General features: G+C 41.6%; 1 protein-coding gene across 3 annotated transcripts in view; it reads right to left on the bottom strand.

Annotated features, from left to right (window-relative positions):
• Window positions 1-1,245: 1,245 nt before the first annotated feature.
• Window positions 1,246-20,802, bottom strand: part of LOC143805125 (uncharacterized) — a 159,130-nt gene continuing 139,573 nt past the window's right edge. For all 3 annotated transcript variants that reach the window (XM_077284015.1, XM_077284016.1, XM_077284014.1), the window contains exons 11-17: window positions 18,859-19,122; window positions 17,315-17,530; window positions 15,599-15,676; window positions 6,791-7,024; window positions 6,425-6,643; window positions 4,300-4,377; window positions 1,246-3,247 (exon numbers count right to left, since the gene is read on the bottom strand). In XM_077284015.1, the coding sequence (XP_077140130.1) occupies window positions 3,087-3,247; window positions 4,300-4,377; window positions 6,425-6,643; window positions 6,791-7,024; window positions 15,599-15,676; window positions 17,315-17,530; window positions 18,859-19,122 (1,250 nt within the window). In that variant the 3' untranslated portion in view covers window positions 1,246-3,086. The remainder of the gene's footprint in view (window positions 3,248-4,299; window positions 4,378-6,424; window positions 6,644-6,790; window positions 7,025-15,598; window positions 15,677-17,314; window positions 17,531-18,858; window positions 19,123-20,802) is intronic.

The following is a 20,802-nucleotide window of genomic DNA, read 5'->3' as shown; positions in this document are numbered from 1 at the left end:
GATGAGCATAATGGTTTATTTTCTTTTATACATTACCTAACAATGGTAGTACAGGGGACAAATATATCCCAGGATGGGGCACCGGATAGTTATTCAACTGAGGTCACACTATACAATTTTGCAATAAAGCTATAGTGTGCAAAATGAATAGGGAAAATATGAGTTTGGGAGGAAAATATTTTGGCGTGGGGGGGGCCCCCATTTGAAAGTTCGCACCGGGGCCCATAACTTTGTAGTTACGCCACTGGTTTCTATTATACCTTTCCTCTGATCGTTCCTCTCCTGGTTTTGTCTTACAAATACTGATGTAAAATAATGAACGTGTGAACGTGGCCAAATGATAAGTGATAAGTTATAGATTGGTAAGGGTCCGACTGCTGGGACCTGCACAGATATGCAGAATGTGAACTCTTAGACCGGGGTCACACTTGCGAGTGCAATGCGAGAGAGTCGTACAAATCTCTAAATCTCTCGAATCAATTCCAGGCACTCGGGACTGGAGTGTGCGGCTGCTTGTATTTCTATGCAGCTTAACGCTCTGGTCTCAGAGGCGGTGGCGGCGGCAGTGCCGAGTATTGATGCAATAGACTCATGTGAGTTTCTCGCATTGCACTCACAAGTGATCTGAACTGATCATCGCCTGTATGTAGCAGAGTCAAATCGTGCAACTGCAGCTTCTAGTCTCTCATGGAGACTATTAAAGCATGCAAAAACTTAAAAAAACAAAAACAGTTTTTAAAAATATTTAATAAAAAAAAAATATAAAAGTTCAAATCACCCCCCTTTTGCCCCATTCAAAATAAAACAATAAAAAAAAATCAAACATACACATAGTTGGTATCGCCGCATTCAGAATTGCCCAATCTATCAATATAAAAAATTAACCTGATCGCTAAACGGCATAATGAGATAAAAGTCAAAACGCCAAACGTTTTTTTCGTCGCTGCTACATTGCAATAAAATGCAATAACGGGCGATCAAAAGATTGTGATTGAGACATTTGCATGGAACTGTCTAATATGTGGGGGGGAAAAAAAGGAGGTTTTGATTCAGGATTCTTTTATAAATTTAGTCTTTGTTAACATTTAATCAATCAAGAGCAGGTCAGTGGACAGTCTATAGGTAAGGGGTGACAGTTTACATGGCAACAAGTGACATGAGTGAAAAATGTAACAACCGGCATGAGTGTTTTCATATTGTGATAAAAGTTGGAATTCACATTTTAAAAAAAAAAACACACAAAACAAAAAGAAACAAAATGTTTTTAATAGAAAAACAAGGACGTACACACTATAGTAGCAATTGTAACATTAAGACTTGAGTATCAGTGGTACCTTGTTCGAACAGTGGTATAAACATAAAAAAAATCTCCAAACAATAATTTATGAATTAAAGGGGTTTGATACATTCCCTTCTTAAATACTACATTCTCCAACGTGAAATAAAAACCCCTTATACTCACCTACTGTACTGGTGCCATTCCAGTGATGTCAGAGCCGGGTCTGCCAAGGCTCACGTAGCATAATCAGCAGCCACAATTCGACTTCTGTATTCTCACTTCCTTCGACTGAACCGCAGGCGTTTAAAAGATGGGAGCGCGCAGCAGACCATTAGGGACTGCTGATTGTTATGCCATGTGAGTCCTGCAGCCAATGTCATGTGAACCTCAGGAAAACTGGCACAGACATTGCTGGAATGATGCCGGTACTGAAGGCGAGTATAAGGCGTTTTTATTTTAAATTGGGAAATGCAGTATCCAAGAAGGGGTTGGCAGAGTAGTGGACAACCCCTTTTACATTAAAACATGGCAAATTCTTGACCCTTTCATGAAAGCACTTTATATTACTGGTGTAGATGAAGACCATAGGAGATTACAGGCCTGGCCTGGCTTTGGTTGGTCCCATCTCTTTTGATAGTGGCTGGCAGGACTTGAGCAGGATTTGCGACCCTAAATGTACTACATTTCCAACAAACAATAGGGAATTGGTTCAATATGCATGGGGTGGGTAAACTTGAGGCCTTTCCGTCTCTGTCCTGGATGGTAAGACAATAAAGGGGAACCCTTCTTTTCTCCTTTGGATTTTGTCATTCAGATAAATGAGGCCCCCAAAATTTGATTTTTTTTTCTTCCTAAATATAGTGGTCAATAAACTTTATTTAGTTGGCACCTTTTTGTTGCCACCAGAACCATCATGGTCCAAAATGTAGCTGACATGATATCTCAGGGTAACAAAAAAAAAAAAGGCAGAAGGATCATGACATGCTAGTGATACCCACAATGTAATCCAAAAAAAGGGCAAAAAATGATCCACGCTCTGCCATGTATAATACAGAAAACCAAAAACAAATGGACACTAGAGCTAAATAGACATAATGTAAGCTTTAATTGTAAATATTTAAAAAAAACATAAAAAATTTGTGGTGATAGATGCAACAGAAAAAGTGATAGAGAACAACCTAGTACCGCATCAGAGATTTAGGCCACTTTGAGTTCTTTTTGGATAGAATTATTTGAATCTTTGTATAAGTTGTACTTCATTACTCAGTGGCCTTTGTTAGTGGTATTTGTGTCTCCTGTTTCACTGATGCGGTACTAGGTTGTTCTCTATCACTTTTTCTGTTGCATCTATTACCAAAATTTGTTAATGTTTTTTTCTTAAATATTTACAATTAAAGCTTACATTATGTCTATTTAGCTCTAGTGTCCACTTGTTTTTGAGTTTTTTTGATACCCACAATAGGCCTCCAAGTACATTCCAGTTATAGCCCACCACATGACCTATATTTTTTTTATAATACAAACTAATGTACAGATCATGTAAAAACTCACAAAATCGCCCCCAAAAGCGAGGAGTTTATTAGGGGGTCCAACTGATCAAAATTATGTAGGAGGTGGCAAGTTTTATATAAGGAGATGTGGAAATCTGAACCTGACGTGAGAATTATCACAAAAATCTGCAATTTATTTTAACATAATCCTTCCACTTGGTAAAAAGTCCTTCATTTGGTGTAAATGTAAATGTCACTGACCCATGCAAAAAGTCAGGTGTTGGTGAGTGCTTGAAGTTAGTGGCCACATTTCCACATCACTTCTTTTTAGGCAGGACATTATCCTCGAAGTATCCTTTGTTGGCGATGTTACCAGCCGGGTCGTAGAAGCCGACCGCGATGTACATCCCTTTATTGTCTGTGCTCAGTCCAAAACCGGCCTGGATAGACCCTTTCCAGATCATCTGGGAGAAGTTACCTGGATAATGAAATAGTGGGTGAAATGAAGGGTGGGTACACAAAATAAGAGGTACTTTCTGAAACAGTTCTACTCCTGTCCACAGGCCATGTCTGGTATTTCATCTCATTTCTATTAAAAGGGAACTGTAGACATAGCCCCAAAGTGGATATTAATGGAAATTTAGACCCTGAGCGCAAATATGTTAGACCACTGGGGGACACAGACAGAAAAGGAAAATATATGGGCCCTTTACAGCCTAATAGATCCACATAATGCAAAATTCCACCTGCTGTGGAGATGGGACTGGGCCCACTTACAGGATGCACCAATGATATGTTCACCCTGTGGTAAACGTATCCACAGTTTAACTAAATGTCACTATACAATGCAAAATACTACTTTGTTTACGGTGCCCCATAAATTTTAGCTCCACAGTACTCAATTCAGTCTAGCATATAGTCCACTTTCAGTCTGGTGTCCATCTTTGGAACACACTTTAAAAAAAAGACAACCTTGTGCAGTTGCCAGTGTGCAACTCCTTGGGCAGTGCATAGCCTATAAACAAGAGAAACTAATTCTGGAAGTCCTCATCGAAGAGATCCCTCCAAAGCTATTGAAAAAATGCAAAAAATCTTTAACAAGAGGAAGAAAGCTTTCATAACTGGTGGTCATGCTCCTCCCACCTGACTATCCTAAAGAGAGCTCGGGGAAGGGGCCATGACCAGCGTCTTATAGTACAAGATTGCACAGTCAGTAACAATCCCGAAAAGAAAAAATTGGAAGCATTTAAAGAGACCAGGGTGGATGAACACAGAACTTAATCAGTTGCTAAAAAGGAAAAAATAAATGTATATCAAATGGAAGGAAGGGGCATAGCTAAACAATATAATTCTGTCTGCAGGCAATGCAGGGCAAGCTTTAGAAGAGCTAAAGCCAGTAATGAAGAGAAGCTTGCAAGAGAGACCAAAAGTAATAAGAAACGATGTTGAGGGTACGTCAAAAGAAAAGTCAAAGATTAATTCACAAATTCTATGATTCTATGTGGATTTTGGAATGTAGGATCCTCTCACCTGATCCGCTTTGGAATCCAGGGGCGCCGAAATTGTACTTCGTATTCTCATTGTACCAAGACTCTCCCACTTCCTTTCCTGTGATTAAAGAACATTCAGTGAGTGACTTTATACAAGTGTAAACAATGAGGGCCCAATGTAAGAACATACACTGCGTGCAGAATTATTAGGCAAGTTGTTTTTTGGATCACATGATACTTTTTATACATGTTGTCCTACTCCAAGCTGTTCAGGCTTGAGAGCCAACTACCAATTAAGTAAATCAGGTGATGTGCATCTCTGTAATAAGGAGGGGTGTTGTCTAATGACATTAACACCCTATATAAGGTGTACTTAAGTATTAGGCAACCTTCTTTCCTTTGGCAAAATGGGTCAGAAGAGAGATTTGACAGGCTCTGAAAAGTCCAAAATTGTGAGATGTCTTGCAAAGGAATGCAGCAGTGTTGAAATTGCCAAACTTTTGAAGTGTGATCACCGAACAATCAAGCGATTCATGGCAAATAGCCAACAGGGTCGCAAGAAGCGTGTTGGGCAAAAAAGGCGCAAAATAACTGCCCATGAATTGAGGAAAATCAAGCGTGAAGCTGCCAAGATGCCATTTGCCACCAGTTTTGCCATATTTCAGAGCTGCAACATTACTGGAGTAACAAAAAGCACAAGGTGTGCGATACTCAGGGACATGGCCAAGGTAAGGAAGGCTGAAGAACGACCACCTTTGAACAAGAAACATAAGATAAAACGTCAAGACTGGGCCAAGAAATATCTTAAGACTGACTTTTCAAAGGTTTTATGGACTGATGAAATGAGAGTGACTCTCTATGGGTCAGATGGATGGGCCAGAGGCTGGATCAGTAAAGGACAGAGAGCTCCACTCCGACTCAGATGCCAGCAAGGTGGAGGTGGGGTACTGGTATGGGCTGGTATCATCAAAGATTAACTTGTGGGACCTTTTCGGGTTGAGGATGGAGTGAAGCTCAACTCCCAGACCTACTGCCAGTTTCTGGAAGACAACTTCTTCAAGCAGTGGTACAGGAAGAAGTCGGTATCGTTCAAGAAAAACATGATTTTCATGCAGGACAATGCTCCATCACATGCCTCCCAACTACTCCACAGCCTGGCTGGCCAGTAAAGGTCTCAAAGAAAAAAAAAATAATGACATGGCCCCCTTGTTCACCTGATCTGAACCCCATAGAGAACCTGTGGTCCCTCATAAAATGTGAGATCTACAGGGAGGAAAAACAGTCCACCTCTCGTAACAGTGTCTGGGAGGCTGTGGTGGCTGCTGCACGCAATGTTCATCGTAAACAGATCAAGCAACTGACAGAATCTATGGATGGAAGGCTGCTGAGTGTCATAAAGAAAGGTGGCTATATTGGTCACTCATTTTTTTTGTTTTGTTTTTGCATGTCAGAAATGTTTATTTCTAAATTTTGTGCAGTTATAGTGGTTTACCTGGTGAAAATAAACAAGTGAGATGGGAATATATTTGGTTTTTATTAAGTTGCCTAATAATTCTGCACAGTAATAGTTACCTGCACAAACAGATATCCTCCTAAGATAGCCAAATTAAAAAAAAAACCACTCCAACTTCCACAAATATTAAGCTTTGATATTTATGAGTCTTTTGGGTTGATTGAGAACATACGGTAGTTGTTGATCAATAATAAAAATATTCCTCTAAAATACAACTTGCCTAATAATTCTGCACGCAGTGTATGGGGCCCAATGTTCAGCATGGCAATCACTGATCTCTGAAGCAAATTAGGATACATTGATGCAATGGGAACCATTGGAGCCAAATATGAAGACCTTTGAAGGTCGGTCATTTCCATTTAAGGCTTTGTCAGGCCCCCTCATACCAACAGAGTGAGCTCTATGCAACTAAATAGGCTGAACTTGAAAACTTAGCTACCCAGATTTTCCTTCATTCTCTGATTTTTCCAAACTGAGATTGCATCAGGGAATGGGCAAATCAGGATTACCGAAACCTACAACCTTATCAGCAAAATTTTCCTCCAATTTCTCCTACAACTTTTTCTCCAAGATTTGATCGAATATGGTTCACTTTACTTAAAATTTTAAATTTTGGTGCAGTTACCCTTTAAATATTCATTTAACCACATACCAGTAGGCAGGCTAGTGTCGGTGCCCCAGCGATACCAAAGGTTCTCTCCATGTTCAGTAGAACTGTTCTGTAGAGCACGGACCCCTACTAGGTGATCCGCCCACTTCTGGGCTTCCTGGGTCAGCGATGTGCTGAGCTGCAAGGCTCCTGCTCCGTGCGTGCGCCTATACTTGTTGTGCTCACTTAGTAGATCTTTCCGGAATGTTTTCAGGTCTTTCTCTGTGGATAAGAAAATAGTAACAATGGAAGTAACAACATGTTACTACAAGTTTATTTATATGACTCCGAAGTTGTCACAATCCCACTCTATCTTTCCAGTAATCCATGTCTTAGATTAAAAGAATTTTATATTCGTTCAAATCATACCAGGAATAGCAATAATGTCATTAGGAGCAGAATCCTTCACAAAACCATCATCATCATCCTCTTCAACAGTGATTTTCGATCCCCGTGGTAGAACGTTACGAGCATAGAACCCAGGATTGGTAATGTTGCCACATGGGTGGTACTGAGCTACAACAATGAACATTCCCTTTCCACTGGTTGCGACTCCAACTCCAATCTCCTTGGATGCCTTCCATACCATCTGGGTGAAATGTCCTGCGGAATTAGCAAAAATGTCAAATGCAAAAAAGAGGCATTGACAAAGAAGTGTCACTCTCTGCTCAATAAGCATAACAATAAGTTCCGTTCTTTGCTAGTCTTCTTTTAAAGAATAATATTATTATAAATATTATTATTAATAATAATAATGATAATAATATTTTTTTTAAAAAAAGCATGACGGGCGCACAATTGCATGGCTCACCCTGGCCAGCAGATGGCAGCCAAACCAGTAAATATTTAAATACATGCAAAATACAGTTAGGTCCAGAAATATTTGGACAATGACATCAGTTTTGGAATTTTAGCCTCTTGACAAACCATATTCAAGATATAGTTCTATAATCAATACAGACTTAAAGTGCAGACGGTTAGGTTTTATTTGAGGGTATTTACATCCTACTTGGAGTAAGGATTTAGGAATTACAGCTCTTTAATATTCAGCTGCATCTTTTTAAAAAGGAATCAAAAGTAATTGGACAGTTATCTCAAAAGCTTTTTTATTGGGTGTGTGGGCTATTCCACTGTTAATCCATCATCAATTAAGCGGGTAAAAGGTCTGGAGCGGATTTCAGGTGTGGCATTTGCATTTGGAAGCTGCTGCTGTGAACTCACAACATGCAAAGGAGCTCTCTGTGGAAAAAAAGATAGACTACACCAGATAGACCTTCTGACTGACCCACTAAGGACTCTGGAGGCTAAACTAACTATAACACCTTTCAAGAGAACACTTAGAGAAATAGTTTCAATTCGCTCAAAGTTAAAAGATATTACCATTTACAAAATGGAAAAACTATTACTTTATTGTAGAAATAGGTATTATGACAAAGGGAACAAATTCCACACATCTAGCAAAGCAACTTAGGGAACATGGTTGAAAATCGTCTATCGATGCACCTTTTATGATTATTTATCCAAATTATACTCTCTTCAGGATACTCTTCCTCCCAACCAAGAAAAGAAGAGGATAATTTTTCAAACCTTCCTGCAGAAATGTAATATCCCTAAACTTTCCATATAGGCCATAGGTTCTCTTAACAAAGTAATCACCCAGGAAGAATTAGATGAAGTACCTACAGGGAAGGTGCCACCAGTTTTCTTGTAGTTTGATTTTTTGTGAAATTAAGCTTAAAATAGTAATTAAAATGTATTAATGCAGTGCTTGCACTGTTTGCAAACATTTCTATATGAAAAAGTTTATATATTGTCTTACATATATATATATATATATATATATATATATATATATATATATATATATTTATTTATTTTTTTTTATTTATTTTTTTTATTTACCAGTAGGGGAGCATTTTCTGTTTTAGACCTCAAGCAGCTATAGTAAGACTAACCAGCTTTACTGTTAGCTGGAAAATTGGGGCAGTAACTGCTGACATCACCATTTCCCTCCCCTTTTGGGTGTTCTAGTATCCATGGGGCAGAATGAAGAGTAGCATCACAGGGCAGCGCCATTTTGTGGGTGACTGCCCTGCGATCTGCTATCACCAGCAGTTACTGTCTCTCTCTCTCCCATCAGTCTCTCTCACCCAGATTACATGATTCTCTCACCAGCCTCCGCAATGTCTGATCATTCACTGCAGACCTGCAGCTCCTTCTTATCTTACTGAGGAATTAGTCACAACTCCTGCTGAGCAGCTGACAGCTCCTGTTCCATTGCTAATAGTACACTGTTCCTCTTTGATGTCTCTGCTATTTTACCCATGATTTTCTGCTGCATTTTACTCCCCTCAGCCGTCAATCTACGATCTGTTCTGCTGGATGCAGTACTGCTTGTGTTAGCAGATCCAAGGACTTCATGAATATGGCAGCAGAACACTCCAACTACTGTGAATTGTGCAGCCCACTGAGGCATGCCCAGTTCACAGCAGTGACAGTTCCATTACAATAGATGGGTCATAGTCCGTCTGTTATCTCCTATGACCATGGGGTGCCGTATTATGACACTGATAGTGTCATGATGCTACTGTAAAACCAAGATGTCAGCCTCCAGTGCCTTCTTTAAACTCATATAACACACGAAATATGTTTCAAATGCATTCAAAACTTGGTTATAACAGCATGTTATGCTACATTACATTGATTTATTAATGAGCTACCAACGGGGTACCTTCCCTTTAAACTACTTCCTAACGGCAAACCTCCAGGACCAGATGGGCTAACTTACTGTATCTATATTTTAAAACATTTAGTCACTCTGTTTAACAAATTTCTTACAGGTTGTGTAACACCCCAGGGTCCTGGTTGTTACAGTGGCATTGTTTTCCTCCACGTACCTGGCGTGCGACTCAGTTGTCAATACCACCTACTATGCTACACTACATATATTACCCTCATTCCAAAACCAGGGAAAGACCCACTAGATTGTGCTAACTACAGGCCTATTGCTTTACTTAATGCAGATTTAAAAATCTTCACTAAAATATTGGAATTAAGTTTGTATGTTTGGCTTCCTGATCTTATCCATAAGGACCAAGTAGGGTTTATGCCATGTAGGCAGGGGGGATAATACAAGGAAGGTAATAGACCTCATTGAGGTTGTAAACTGGATGGAAGGATCAGCGCTGCTACTCAGCCTAGCCGAAAAGGCTTTTGACCTCCTTGGATGGTCATTTATGTACGAAACTCTGAACTAATTTGGGCCCTTTATCACGGTCCTGAAAAGTCTATATACCCAACCCTCAGCATCGGTTAATCCCTTTACCCCCAAACCCCAACACACCCCTAACCCTAACCATAACCCTAACCACAAGCCTAATCTTAACCCTATTTCCAACCCTAGCCCTAATTCCAACCCTAACTCTAATTCCAACCCTAATCCTAAGGCTATGTGCCCACGTTGCGGATTCGTGTGAGATTTTTCCGCACCATTTTTGAAAAATCCGCAGGTAAAAGGCACTGCATTTTACCTGCGGATTTACCGCGGATTTCCAGTGTTTTTTGTGCGGATTTCACCTGCGGATTCCTATTGAGGAACAGGTGTAAAACGCTGCGGAATCCGCACAAAGAATTGACATGCTGCGGAAAATACAATGCAGCGTTTCCGCGCTGTATTTTCCGCACCATGGGCACAGCGGATTTGGTTTTCCATAGGTTTACATGGTACTGTAAACCTGATGGAAAACTGCTACGAATCTGCAGCGGCCAATCCGCTGCGGATCCGCAGCCAAATCCGCATCGCGTGCACATAGTCTAATTCTAACCCTAACCCTAGTTCTAACCCTAATTCTAGCCCTAACCCTAGCCCTAACCCTAGTGGAAAAAAATATATATATATTGTCTTTATTTTATTATTGTCCCTACCTATGGGGGTGATAAAGGGGGGGGAGGTTATTTATTTATTTTTTTATTTTGATCGCTGTGATAGAACCTATCACAGCGATCAAAATGTACCTGTAACGAATCTGCCGGCCGATTCGGCGGGCGCACTGCGCATGCGCCCACCATTTTGGAAGATGGTGGCGCCCATGGAGAAGACGGACGGACACCGGAGCTCGGTAAGTATGCAGGGGTGGAATCGGACAGCGGGGGGGAGATCGGAGCACGGGGGGAGCGGACAGGAGGACGGAGGGCAGCAGATGACAGAACGGAGGACGGAGGGGAGGAGAGGAGAGATCGGTGGCAGGGGCAGATCGCGGTCTCCAGCCATGGCTGATGCTATTGCAGCATCGGCTATGGCTGGATTGTAATATTTCACCAATTTTCATTGGTGAAATATTACTATCGCTCTGATTGAAAGTGAAACGTCACTTTCAACAGCCAATCAGAGCGTTCGTAGCCACGTGGGGGCAAAGCCACCCCCCCTGGGCTGAAGTACCACTCCCCCTGTCCCTGCAGGTCGGGTGAAATTGCAGTTAACCCTTTCACCCGGCCTGCAGGAGCGCGATCCGACCATGACACATATGCTGCGTCACAGGTCGGATTGGCACAGGTTTTCATGACGCATACGCTGCGTCAAAGGTCGGGAAGGGGTTAATATATGGAACAAGCTTCCGTTATCTCTGTTTGAAGGAATCTCAGCTGGCAAAATGACCATACTTCCAAAAAATATATACCTGTTCGAAAACCTTATAGGAAACTACGTAATGTTCATTTATTCTTGAATTTATTTGGGCACACAAAAAAGGCATAGGATTAAAAATCAAATTATGCTTGCAAGCAAATCTAGAGGAGGAATGGGTGTCCGATAAAATCATGTACTATTGGGCTGCTCATCTTCGGCATATCCCAGCATGGTCTAATCTCAGATCATTTTCTAGATGGATGGAGGTTGGGAAACTTTGGATAGCCTCAGTACACCCCAACTCCTACCTTTGGGGACCTCTTTCAAAAAAGTAAATTCACACACGCTAGGCCCAATACCCTTTGCCAAAACAATTTGGGATCAATGCTCCAAAAAACTCCCACTAATATCAGAGCATTCTCCTTTGACTTCGTTCCTATTTAATCCAGCGGTACTGGATAGTCTGAATAATAGTCAGACAAAGCTTTGATTTAACAAGCAACTTTTCTGCTTTGCAGATATAGTGGATGTGTACTCCAGAACCTCATTCGTTTTTAACACCTTATACACCAGGTATAATCTACCGGCTAACACTCACTGGAGATACATACAGATCAGACAATATATGCACTCCCTTTATTCCACCTTTAAAATCTCTTACCCCAAATATTTTGAAAGATCGTGTAGAGCAGGTGTTTCAACCAAGGGCCTTATATCACATTTACCAGATATTAATTAATCCTTATACAGATGAGCACCCCAAATATGCTTATATGAGTAAATGGAAAGGTTTTTGGGGAGAACCTCTTCCACTTGGCATTTGGCAGGAGATCTTGAAAAACACAGTCAAAACTTCTACATGTTACACTTACAGGGAAAAGCAGTATAAACTACTCATGTTCTGGTATCATGCTCCTTCCTTTCTGCATAAACTTAACTCTACCATACCTAGTTGTTGTTGAAGATGTGGGATTGCAGATGACCTGCCCCATTTGTTTTGGCCATGCCCAAATATTTTAGTCTTCTGGGAATATGTCAAGTACCTGATTTGTAAAGTCAGACGTCTGGTGACGTCTGGTGACGTCAGATCCCATTTGGTGCAAAATTTTATTTAGGTCATAAAGTCAAACAGCTTTTATTACATATAAGAAAGGCTGCCAGATGCCTGATAGCCTGTAAGTGGAAGTCGATTGATCCCCCATCGAACACTGATCTCCAGTCGCAAATACATTATATTGGAGGTATGGGATCTCTCACAGATATGGTGAATAATACTATTGATCATTTGAATGCAGTATGGACTCTTTGGGACACGTATTGGTTTCATTGAGACTGCTAACAAATGCAGCGAAAATTATTTGCTATGGGTCATATAATAAGTATAATTTTACTTTCTCCCTCCCACCCCTTCTGTCTCAGTGTCTTGGGTCAGTGTTTTGTTTAAGCTACATATTCAGATGTAGACCTATTACATTGTTCCTACTCAATATTGTTGAATAATCTGTTTATTGTTAGACATTGCATTCATTTTTGCTATCTTTAGAAATGCGTTCTTGTGTTGAATTTTGATTTTCCTTTCTTTTCTGTAATACGACTTTGAACTTAATAAAATTCAATTATAAAAAAAGAAGCTCTCAGAGGAAGATAAACAAATCATCATTAGGCTGGAAAAAAGTGAAAATCCATCAGAGAGATAGCAGAAATGTTAGGAGTGGTACATTCTGCAAAAAAAAACAAAAAAACAGTGCACTGATGAGCTTGGAAACTCAAAAAGGCCTGGACGTCCATGTAACAAAACAGTGGTGGATGATCGCAGAATCCTTTCCAATGTGAAGAAAAAGAAAAACCCCTTCACAACATCCACTCAATTGAAGAACACTAAAGGAAGTAGGTGTTTCAGTATCTAAATCTACCATAGAGAAGACTTCATGAGAGCAAATACAAAGGGTTCACCACAAGGTGTAAACCATTAAAAAGCCTTAGGGCAGAGACAGACTGATTTCTCGTGGGAGAATCACATCCTAAACCTCGTAATGGCCTCTGCTCTCCTGACCTGAGCTTGACAGCTGCATAGAAATACATCATACTGTCTTGCTCAGGTCAGGAGAGGTGCCGGGTCAGTCCGTGCAGTGTTATACGTCAGTCTGGCTCAGCCCTATAGAACAGAAAGGCCAGATTAGACTTTACCAACAAACATCTTGGCCAAGTTCTGGAAAAGCATTCCATGGACAGATGAAGCTAAGATAAAGCCCTTCACGACTTATGACATAGTTACATTATAGGTCACCCCCTCCCTTTGATGCTGGCGCGATCCACCTGTGGCTGTTAACATGTTAAATGCTACCTTCAATCTTTTGCCAGCGGCATTTAACATGCCCTCGCTGGAAGCACATCATGAGGTCTGCCCATTGGAGCCCCTGTCATATGATCGCGGGGCACTGATTGGTTGGTATGAGTGTCCATAGCAGATGAGCATTTCTACTACACATAGCAGTGCTCAAGCCCTGTTATATGCAGCACAAGCGATCAGAAAAATCGCAACTTCAAGTCTCCTATGGCAGTGATTTTCAACCAGTGTTCCGCGGCACACTAGTGTGCCGCGACACATGGTCGGGTGTGCCGCGGGGAAAGTTCCCCAAACTATGGTGCCCCCTTTGTTTTGTTCCCTGGCAATGCGCAGCCACGGAATAACACATGCGCGAGCTTTAAACGCTCGCGCGACTTAATGACGTCACCGAGGCCGGCGCGTCATCCTGAGAGCGGAGAGACTCTCGCATTTGCCCGCCGCCAAGGTAATGCCCGCCAATAATGCTGTGTATAATCATTAACCCCTTCCCGACCCATGACGCCACGTAGGCGTCATGAAAGTCGGTGCCAATCCGACCCATGATGCCTATGTGGCGTCATGGAAAGATCGCGTCCCTGCAGATCGGGTGAAAGGGTTAACTCCAATTTCACCCGATCTGCAGGGACGGGGAGTGGTACTTCAGCCCAGGGGGGGTGGCTTCACCCCCCCGTGGCTACGATCGCTCTGATTGGCTGTTGAAAGTGAAACAGCCAATCAGAGCGATTTGTAATATTTCACCTATGAAAATGGTGAAATATTACAATCCAGCCATGGCCGATGCTGCAATAGCATCTGCCATGGCTGGAGACCCCGATCTGCCCCCCCCCCCCCCCCCGTGTTCCGATCCCACCCCCCCATACTTACCTAGCTCCGATGTCCCTCCCGGTGTCCGGCCGTTTTCTCCATCTTGGAAAATGGCGGGCGCATGCGCAGTGCGCCCGCCGAATCTGCCGGCAGATTCGTTCCTGTACATTTTGGTCGCTGTGATAAGTTCTATCACAGCGATCAAAATAAAAAAAATTGTAAATAACACCCCCCCCCCCCCTTTATCACCCCCATAGGTAGGGACAATAATAAAATACAGAAAATATAATTATTTTTGTTTTTCCATTAGGGGTAGGGCTAGGGTTGCACTTAGGGCTAGGGTTGCACTTAGGGCTAGGGTTGCACTTAGGCCCAGGTTTCACACTGAGTGAGTATAAATACATTTAGAATCTATATTATTAACTATATGTAGAATATGTACTGTTTTAGTGTCATTTTGTGCCATTTTGGTTGGTGGTGTGCCCCGGGATTTTTTAAGTATAAAAAGTGTGCCGCGGCTCAAAAAAGGTTGAAAATCACTGTCCTATGGAGACTATTGAAGCAAGTAAAAAAAAAAATTTAAAAAAAATATAAAAATTTTTTTTTTAAAAAAGTTCAAATCAACCCCCTTTTGCTCCATTCAAAATAAAACAAAAAAATAATACACATTTGGTATCACCGCGTTCAGAGACGCCCAATCTATCAAATTATAAAAAGAATTAATCCGATTGGTAAAAGGTGTAACGAGAAAAAAAAATCAATACGTCAGAATTACGTTTTTTGGTCGCTGCAACATTGCACTAACAGGCGATCAAAGCATCAAATCTACCCCAAAAATGGTATCAATAAAAATGTCAGCTAGGCTCAAAAAGTAAGCCTCACTCTGCCCCAGATCCTGAAAAATGGAGACTATTCGCCAATGACAGAGTCATCCACCAGATCACAATCCCATCGAGCAGCATTTCACATGCTTAAGACAAATCTTAAGGCACAAAGACGCACAAACAAGCAACAACTGAAGTCAGCTGCAATAAAGGCGGCAAAGCCTCACAAAGGAGGAAACTCAACGATTAGGGACATCCATGGCTTCCAGACTTCAGGCATTGCCTGCAAAGAATTCTCTACAAAGTTTTAAAAAGGAACATTTCATTTATGATAAAGTTAATTTGCCCAATTACTTTTGAGCTCCTGAAATGAGAAGGTTTTGTAGAAAAATAGTTGCAATTCCTAAATGTTTCACAGTATATTTTAGTTGATTTCCGGTAATTAAACCAGAAACTCTCCACTTCAAATTCATTTTAAATAAAAAGAAAAAAAAAAAAATAGTGGCCTTCAGAGCTGAAATCACGGAGATTCGGTCACGGTCCAAATATTTCTGGACCGAACTGTACATATATTATACCTGTGTCTGGCTGGTGTGCTGGCTTGGAGAAATTGTAGTTTTTCTCTTCTTTGTACCAGCTGTCAGCTACTTCTTGACCTGTTAAAAAACTCAAAAATTATCAATGTGAAATCTGCAAGATGGCAGTACAGAATCAGTATCAATATGATTGTTTATTAAATGCTAAACAAAATCAAAACTAAAAAGGAGTTGTGTGGGATATTACAAAAAAAAAATTATATATATATATATATATACACTCACTGGCCACTTTATTAGGTACACCATGCTAGTAATGGGTTGGACCCCCTTTTGCCTTCAGAACTGCCTCAATTCTTCGTGGCATAGATTCAACAAGGTGCTGGAAGCATTCCTCAGAGATTTTGGTCCATATTGACATGATGGCATCACACAGTTGCCGCAGATTTGTCGGCTGCACATCCCAAAGATGCTCCATACAAGGCAGGATGGATCCATGCTTTCATGTTGTTTACGCCAAATTCTGACCCTACCATCCGAATGTCGCAGCAGAAATCGAGACTCATCAGACCAAGCAACGTTTTTCCAATCTTCTACTGTCCAATTTCGATGAGCTTGTACAAATTGTAGCCTCAGTTTCCTGTTCTTAGCTGAATGGAGTGGTACCCGGTGTGGTCTTCTGCTGCTGTAGCCCATCTGCCTCAAAGTTCGACGCACTGTGCGTTCAGAGATGCTCTTAGGCCTACCTTGGTTGTAACGGGTGGCGATTTGAGTCACTGTTGCCTTTCTATCAGCTCGAACCAGTCTGCCCATTCTCCTCTGACCTCTGGCATCAACAAGGCATTTCCGCCCACAGAACTGCCGCTCACTGGATTTTTTTTCTTTTTCGGACCATTCTCTGTAAACCCTAGAGATGGTTGTGCGTGAAAATCCCAGTAGATCAGCAGTTTCTGAAATACTCAGACCAGCCCTTCTGGCACCAACAACCATGCCACGTTCAAAGGCACTCAAATCACCTTTCTTCCCCATACTGATGCTCGGTTTGAACTGCAGGAGATTGTCTTGACCATGTCTACATGCCTAAATGCACTGAGTTGCCGCCATGTGATTGGCTGATTAGAAATTAAGTGTTAACAAGAAGTTGGACAGGTGTACCTAATAAAGTGGCCGGTGAGTGTATATATATATATATATATATATATATATATATATATATATATATATATATATATATATATATATATATATATATATATATATATATATATATATATATATATATATACACATACACACACACATATACATATACACAGTATATATATTTTTTCCCCCAAATCGCTGCAACAATCACTGTTCACTAAGGATGCTAGCATGTTAGATACAAGGCTGCTGAGACCTGTGACTGACTGCAGAGGTCATGGGAACTCCTGAGGTTAGCTAAACCTTTTTTGGAATCTACGGTAAGTGGAAAAAAGAAGTTGCAATTCCACTGATGTCCACTAGAAGGCAGACGAGAACTGAAATGGTGATGATTTATAATCCTATTATGCAAATTCTCTGTCACTTAAGTTGTACTGACATTTGATGTGATACAACTTTTTTCAACTCCGAATGTATATCTGGAAGATGATAGGATAAATTATGTAAGCAATTATTAGGAGAAATGTTTGAAAACTTAAGATACCCAGTTCAAAAGGCTGAGATTATAAAATGTAAACTTCCACTTTCTCTGTAAGTAGGGAATATTTAACTGACCTGTCACAGTAATGGATGGACTTCCCGTTTTAGCCCAAATATTCTCTCCGCAGGAGGTGTCACTGTGCTTCAGTGTTTTTAAGGTTAAGAGATGTTCTGCCCACTTTTGGGCATCTTGGCTAATTCGAGAGTTCAGCTGCAGGGGTCTGGCTCCATGTTGTGAGCGGTAAGAGTTGTTAGCCTTCAGGAATTCCTGTGCAAATGTCCTCGAGTCCACTGAAAAATGAAGCACAAAGTAGGTTAATAGGTGCAGGACTATTGGGCAATCTTCCTCACTCAAAGCATTCCTCAGAAGTGAGAGCCCTAGTTCAGAGTGGGCCCCTAACTAGGTAACCTTGATTACAACTGGGTGACGCACCCCAATAGTGGATGTAGGAGAACCTCGGCAGATGACCTGGTTGTTACTGAAAACAAATCTCTATATAAAGACCAACATGGATATTACCGCCATATGGTCAGTGGTAGATACCAGCCCTACAGAACATATAAGAGATCACAGCACAGTTATAGATGGTGACATGCATAGGACGTTCTTTCTGATGGAATTGTTCACTTTTCCCACCTTCTCAATCTGGTACAGACGGATATGACAACTTCTTCCAGTCAGGACTCGTCTGCAGAGATTACAAACAAAAAAAAATTTCACTTCTCATATTTTCAGCACCGTCACCATCTATTCCCAACCTGTGCAAACTCCTCATCCTGCTGATACCCCAATGCTGAGCTGATTCTGCCGTATGTGTCCCTATTACTGCACCTACTGAGTGCCCTCTAAAATCTAAAGCACCCCTCTATAATATAGTAATGCTGGGTGCAAGTGCCCTAGAAATCAGTGTCCACATTTTGTCTCCTAGAAAGTATAATGCATCTCCCATAGGCAGACTCTATATAGTATAATGCATCCCCCATAGGCAGACTAATATAATGCACCCTCTTAGGCTTCTATAGTATAATGCACCTCCATAAAAAAAAAAAACAAAACAATACTCACCTCTTCCTCCTGGTTCCTCCGATGCTCCAAGCTTCCGCACATCTCCAGACAGCGGGGGCCAAGAAGTGACGTCATCGCGCCCGCTGTCAGCATTTGCATCGGGGATGTCAAACGCTGACGGCATCATGGGAGAATGGGAGGAGCGTAACCGCTCATTCTCTCATCAATGCGGTCAGCTGTATCGGCATCTAGCAGATACAGTTGAACCTGCGATGACGGGCGGCCCACTGCTGGCATCGGAAATCAATTCTCCCTGCTCTGCCGTAGAAAGTAATTGTATCGGAGCGCGCAGCACGCCGATACAGTTACAATAGCGTAGCTCCTGATGGACCCCCTCAGAGTGCAGGGCCCGCGGTGACTGCCCCCGGTAGCTACGCTACTGCCCACGTGTGGATGGGTAATAGGTGGTGGTGGATGATGTCCCGCAGTCACTTTCATTGGTTACCGGTTTTGCCATCTAGAATTTGCAAATATCTACTTCTCTATATATGTCTGATAACCCAGAATATGACACTGGATACCTTTCTTTAGGGTCAATGACTTGAGATGTTACCTGTAGAGGACAATGAAGAGTCTCCCCCGCGTGTGGATGGGTAATAAGTGGTGGTGGTGGATGACGGCCCGCGGTCACTAGGACTTGTTGTCGATTCAGTCACGGGGGTTCCCTTGGGCAGCACGTTCTTCTGAAAGTACCCAGGGTTGGTGATATTCCCTGCTGGACTGTATTGTGCAACTGCTATCACCATTCCTTTGCCATCCACAGCTTTGGCAATGCCAACTTCTCTGGAGTCTTTCCAAACTACCTGTGTAAAGTGACCTGGAACGGAAAACAGTTTGACCATTTCATCAACAGGAGTTTCGAGGAACATGAGGCAGGTTCATGTATGACCACCTCTTCATCACAATTTGAGCCATAACAATATACTCTAAAGCTGCAATCACCTCACACTCTGGTTCAATATCTGCATAGAGCTTAATCTCGTAGTATGTATACTGGGCTTTGCCTTTAGTAATGTTAATAGTGTAATATTGTAATCTATGTACAAAGACTGCACCATCAGAATAGTGAGTGCAGCTCTGAAGTATAATACAGGATGTAACTCAGGATCAGTACATGATCAGTAATGTAATATTTGTACACAGTGACTGCACCAGCAGAATAGCGAGTTCAGCTCTGGAGTATGATACAGGATGTAACTCAGGATTAGTACAGGATCAGTAATGTAATGTATGTACACAGTGACTGCACCAGCAGAATAGTGAGTGCAGCTCTGCAGTATAATACAGGATGTAACTCAGGAGCAGTAAAAGTAATGGTCCATTTAGACAGGCCGTTTTCAGAACATTGAATGATCGTTGTTCAGTGCCCATGAAGCATTATGATGTTGGCAGCACATCCACTGTTTGCATGAAACGATGTGTTGCAGTCTGGGCTACCATCAGGGCATTACTGCCCTGACTGGCGTATGGGGCCCAATGAGCAGAGGTCTGCTCACTGGGTCCCAGCGGCAGGATTCTGCCGCTGCAGTAACTGAACCTGCGTCTGAGACACGGTACAGGATGGAGACATGCGTTTCGCCTGTTAGTTCGTCATGCTTTTTCCCCTTGAGAAAGCATGATGAACTAACAGGCGAAATGCGCGTTGGGGTCATTAAATGGTCTGAGTGATTTGCCCTAAGTGTTTGGTAACGTGATCCATATGTATAATGTTATGGCAACATGGCTTTGAATATACAGTATGTTTAACTTTCCTAAAGATGTAACCATGCAATGAGGCCCATGTACAGGTCCTTCTCAAAATATTAGCATATAGTGTTAAATTTCATTATTTACCATAATGTAATGATTACAATTAAACTTTCATATATTATAGATTCATTATCCACCAACTGAAATTTGTCAGGTCTTTTATTGTTTTAATACTGATGATTTTGGCATACAACTCCTGATAACCCAAAAAACCTGTCTCAATAAATTAGCATATTTCACCCGTCCAATCAAATAAAAGTGTTTTTTAATAACAAACAAAAAAACCATCAAATAATAATGTTCAGTTATGCACTCAATACTTGGTCGGGAATCCTTTGGCAGAAATGACTGCTTCAATGCGGCGTGGCATGGAGGCAATCAGCCTGTGACACTGCTGAGATGTTATGGAGGCCCAGGATGCTTCAATAGCGGCCTTAAGCTCATCCAGAGTGTTGGGTCTTGCGTCTCTCAACTTTCTCTTCACAATATCCCACAGATTCTCTATGGGGTTCAGGTCAGGAGAGTTGGCAGGCCAATTGAGCACAGTAATACCATGGTCAGTAAACCATTTACCAGTGGTTTTGGCACTGTGAGCAGGTGCCAGGTCGTGCTGAAAAATGAAATCTTCATCTCCATAAAGCATTTCAGCCGATGGAAGCATGAAGTGCTCCAAAATCTCCTGATAGCTAGCTGCATTGACCCTGCCCTTGATGAAACACAGTGGACCAACACCAGCAGCTGACATGGC

This window comes from Ranitomeya variabilis, chromosome 2 (assembly GCF_051348905.1).
Source record: "Ranitomeya variabilis isolate aRanVar5 chromosome 2, aRanVar5.hap1, whole genome shotgun sequence".
NCBI lineage: Eukaryota > Metazoa > Chordata > Amphibia > Anura > Dendrobatidae > Ranitomeya > Ranitomeya variabilis.
This window is presented reverse-complemented; position numbering and strand designations above follow the sequence as displayed.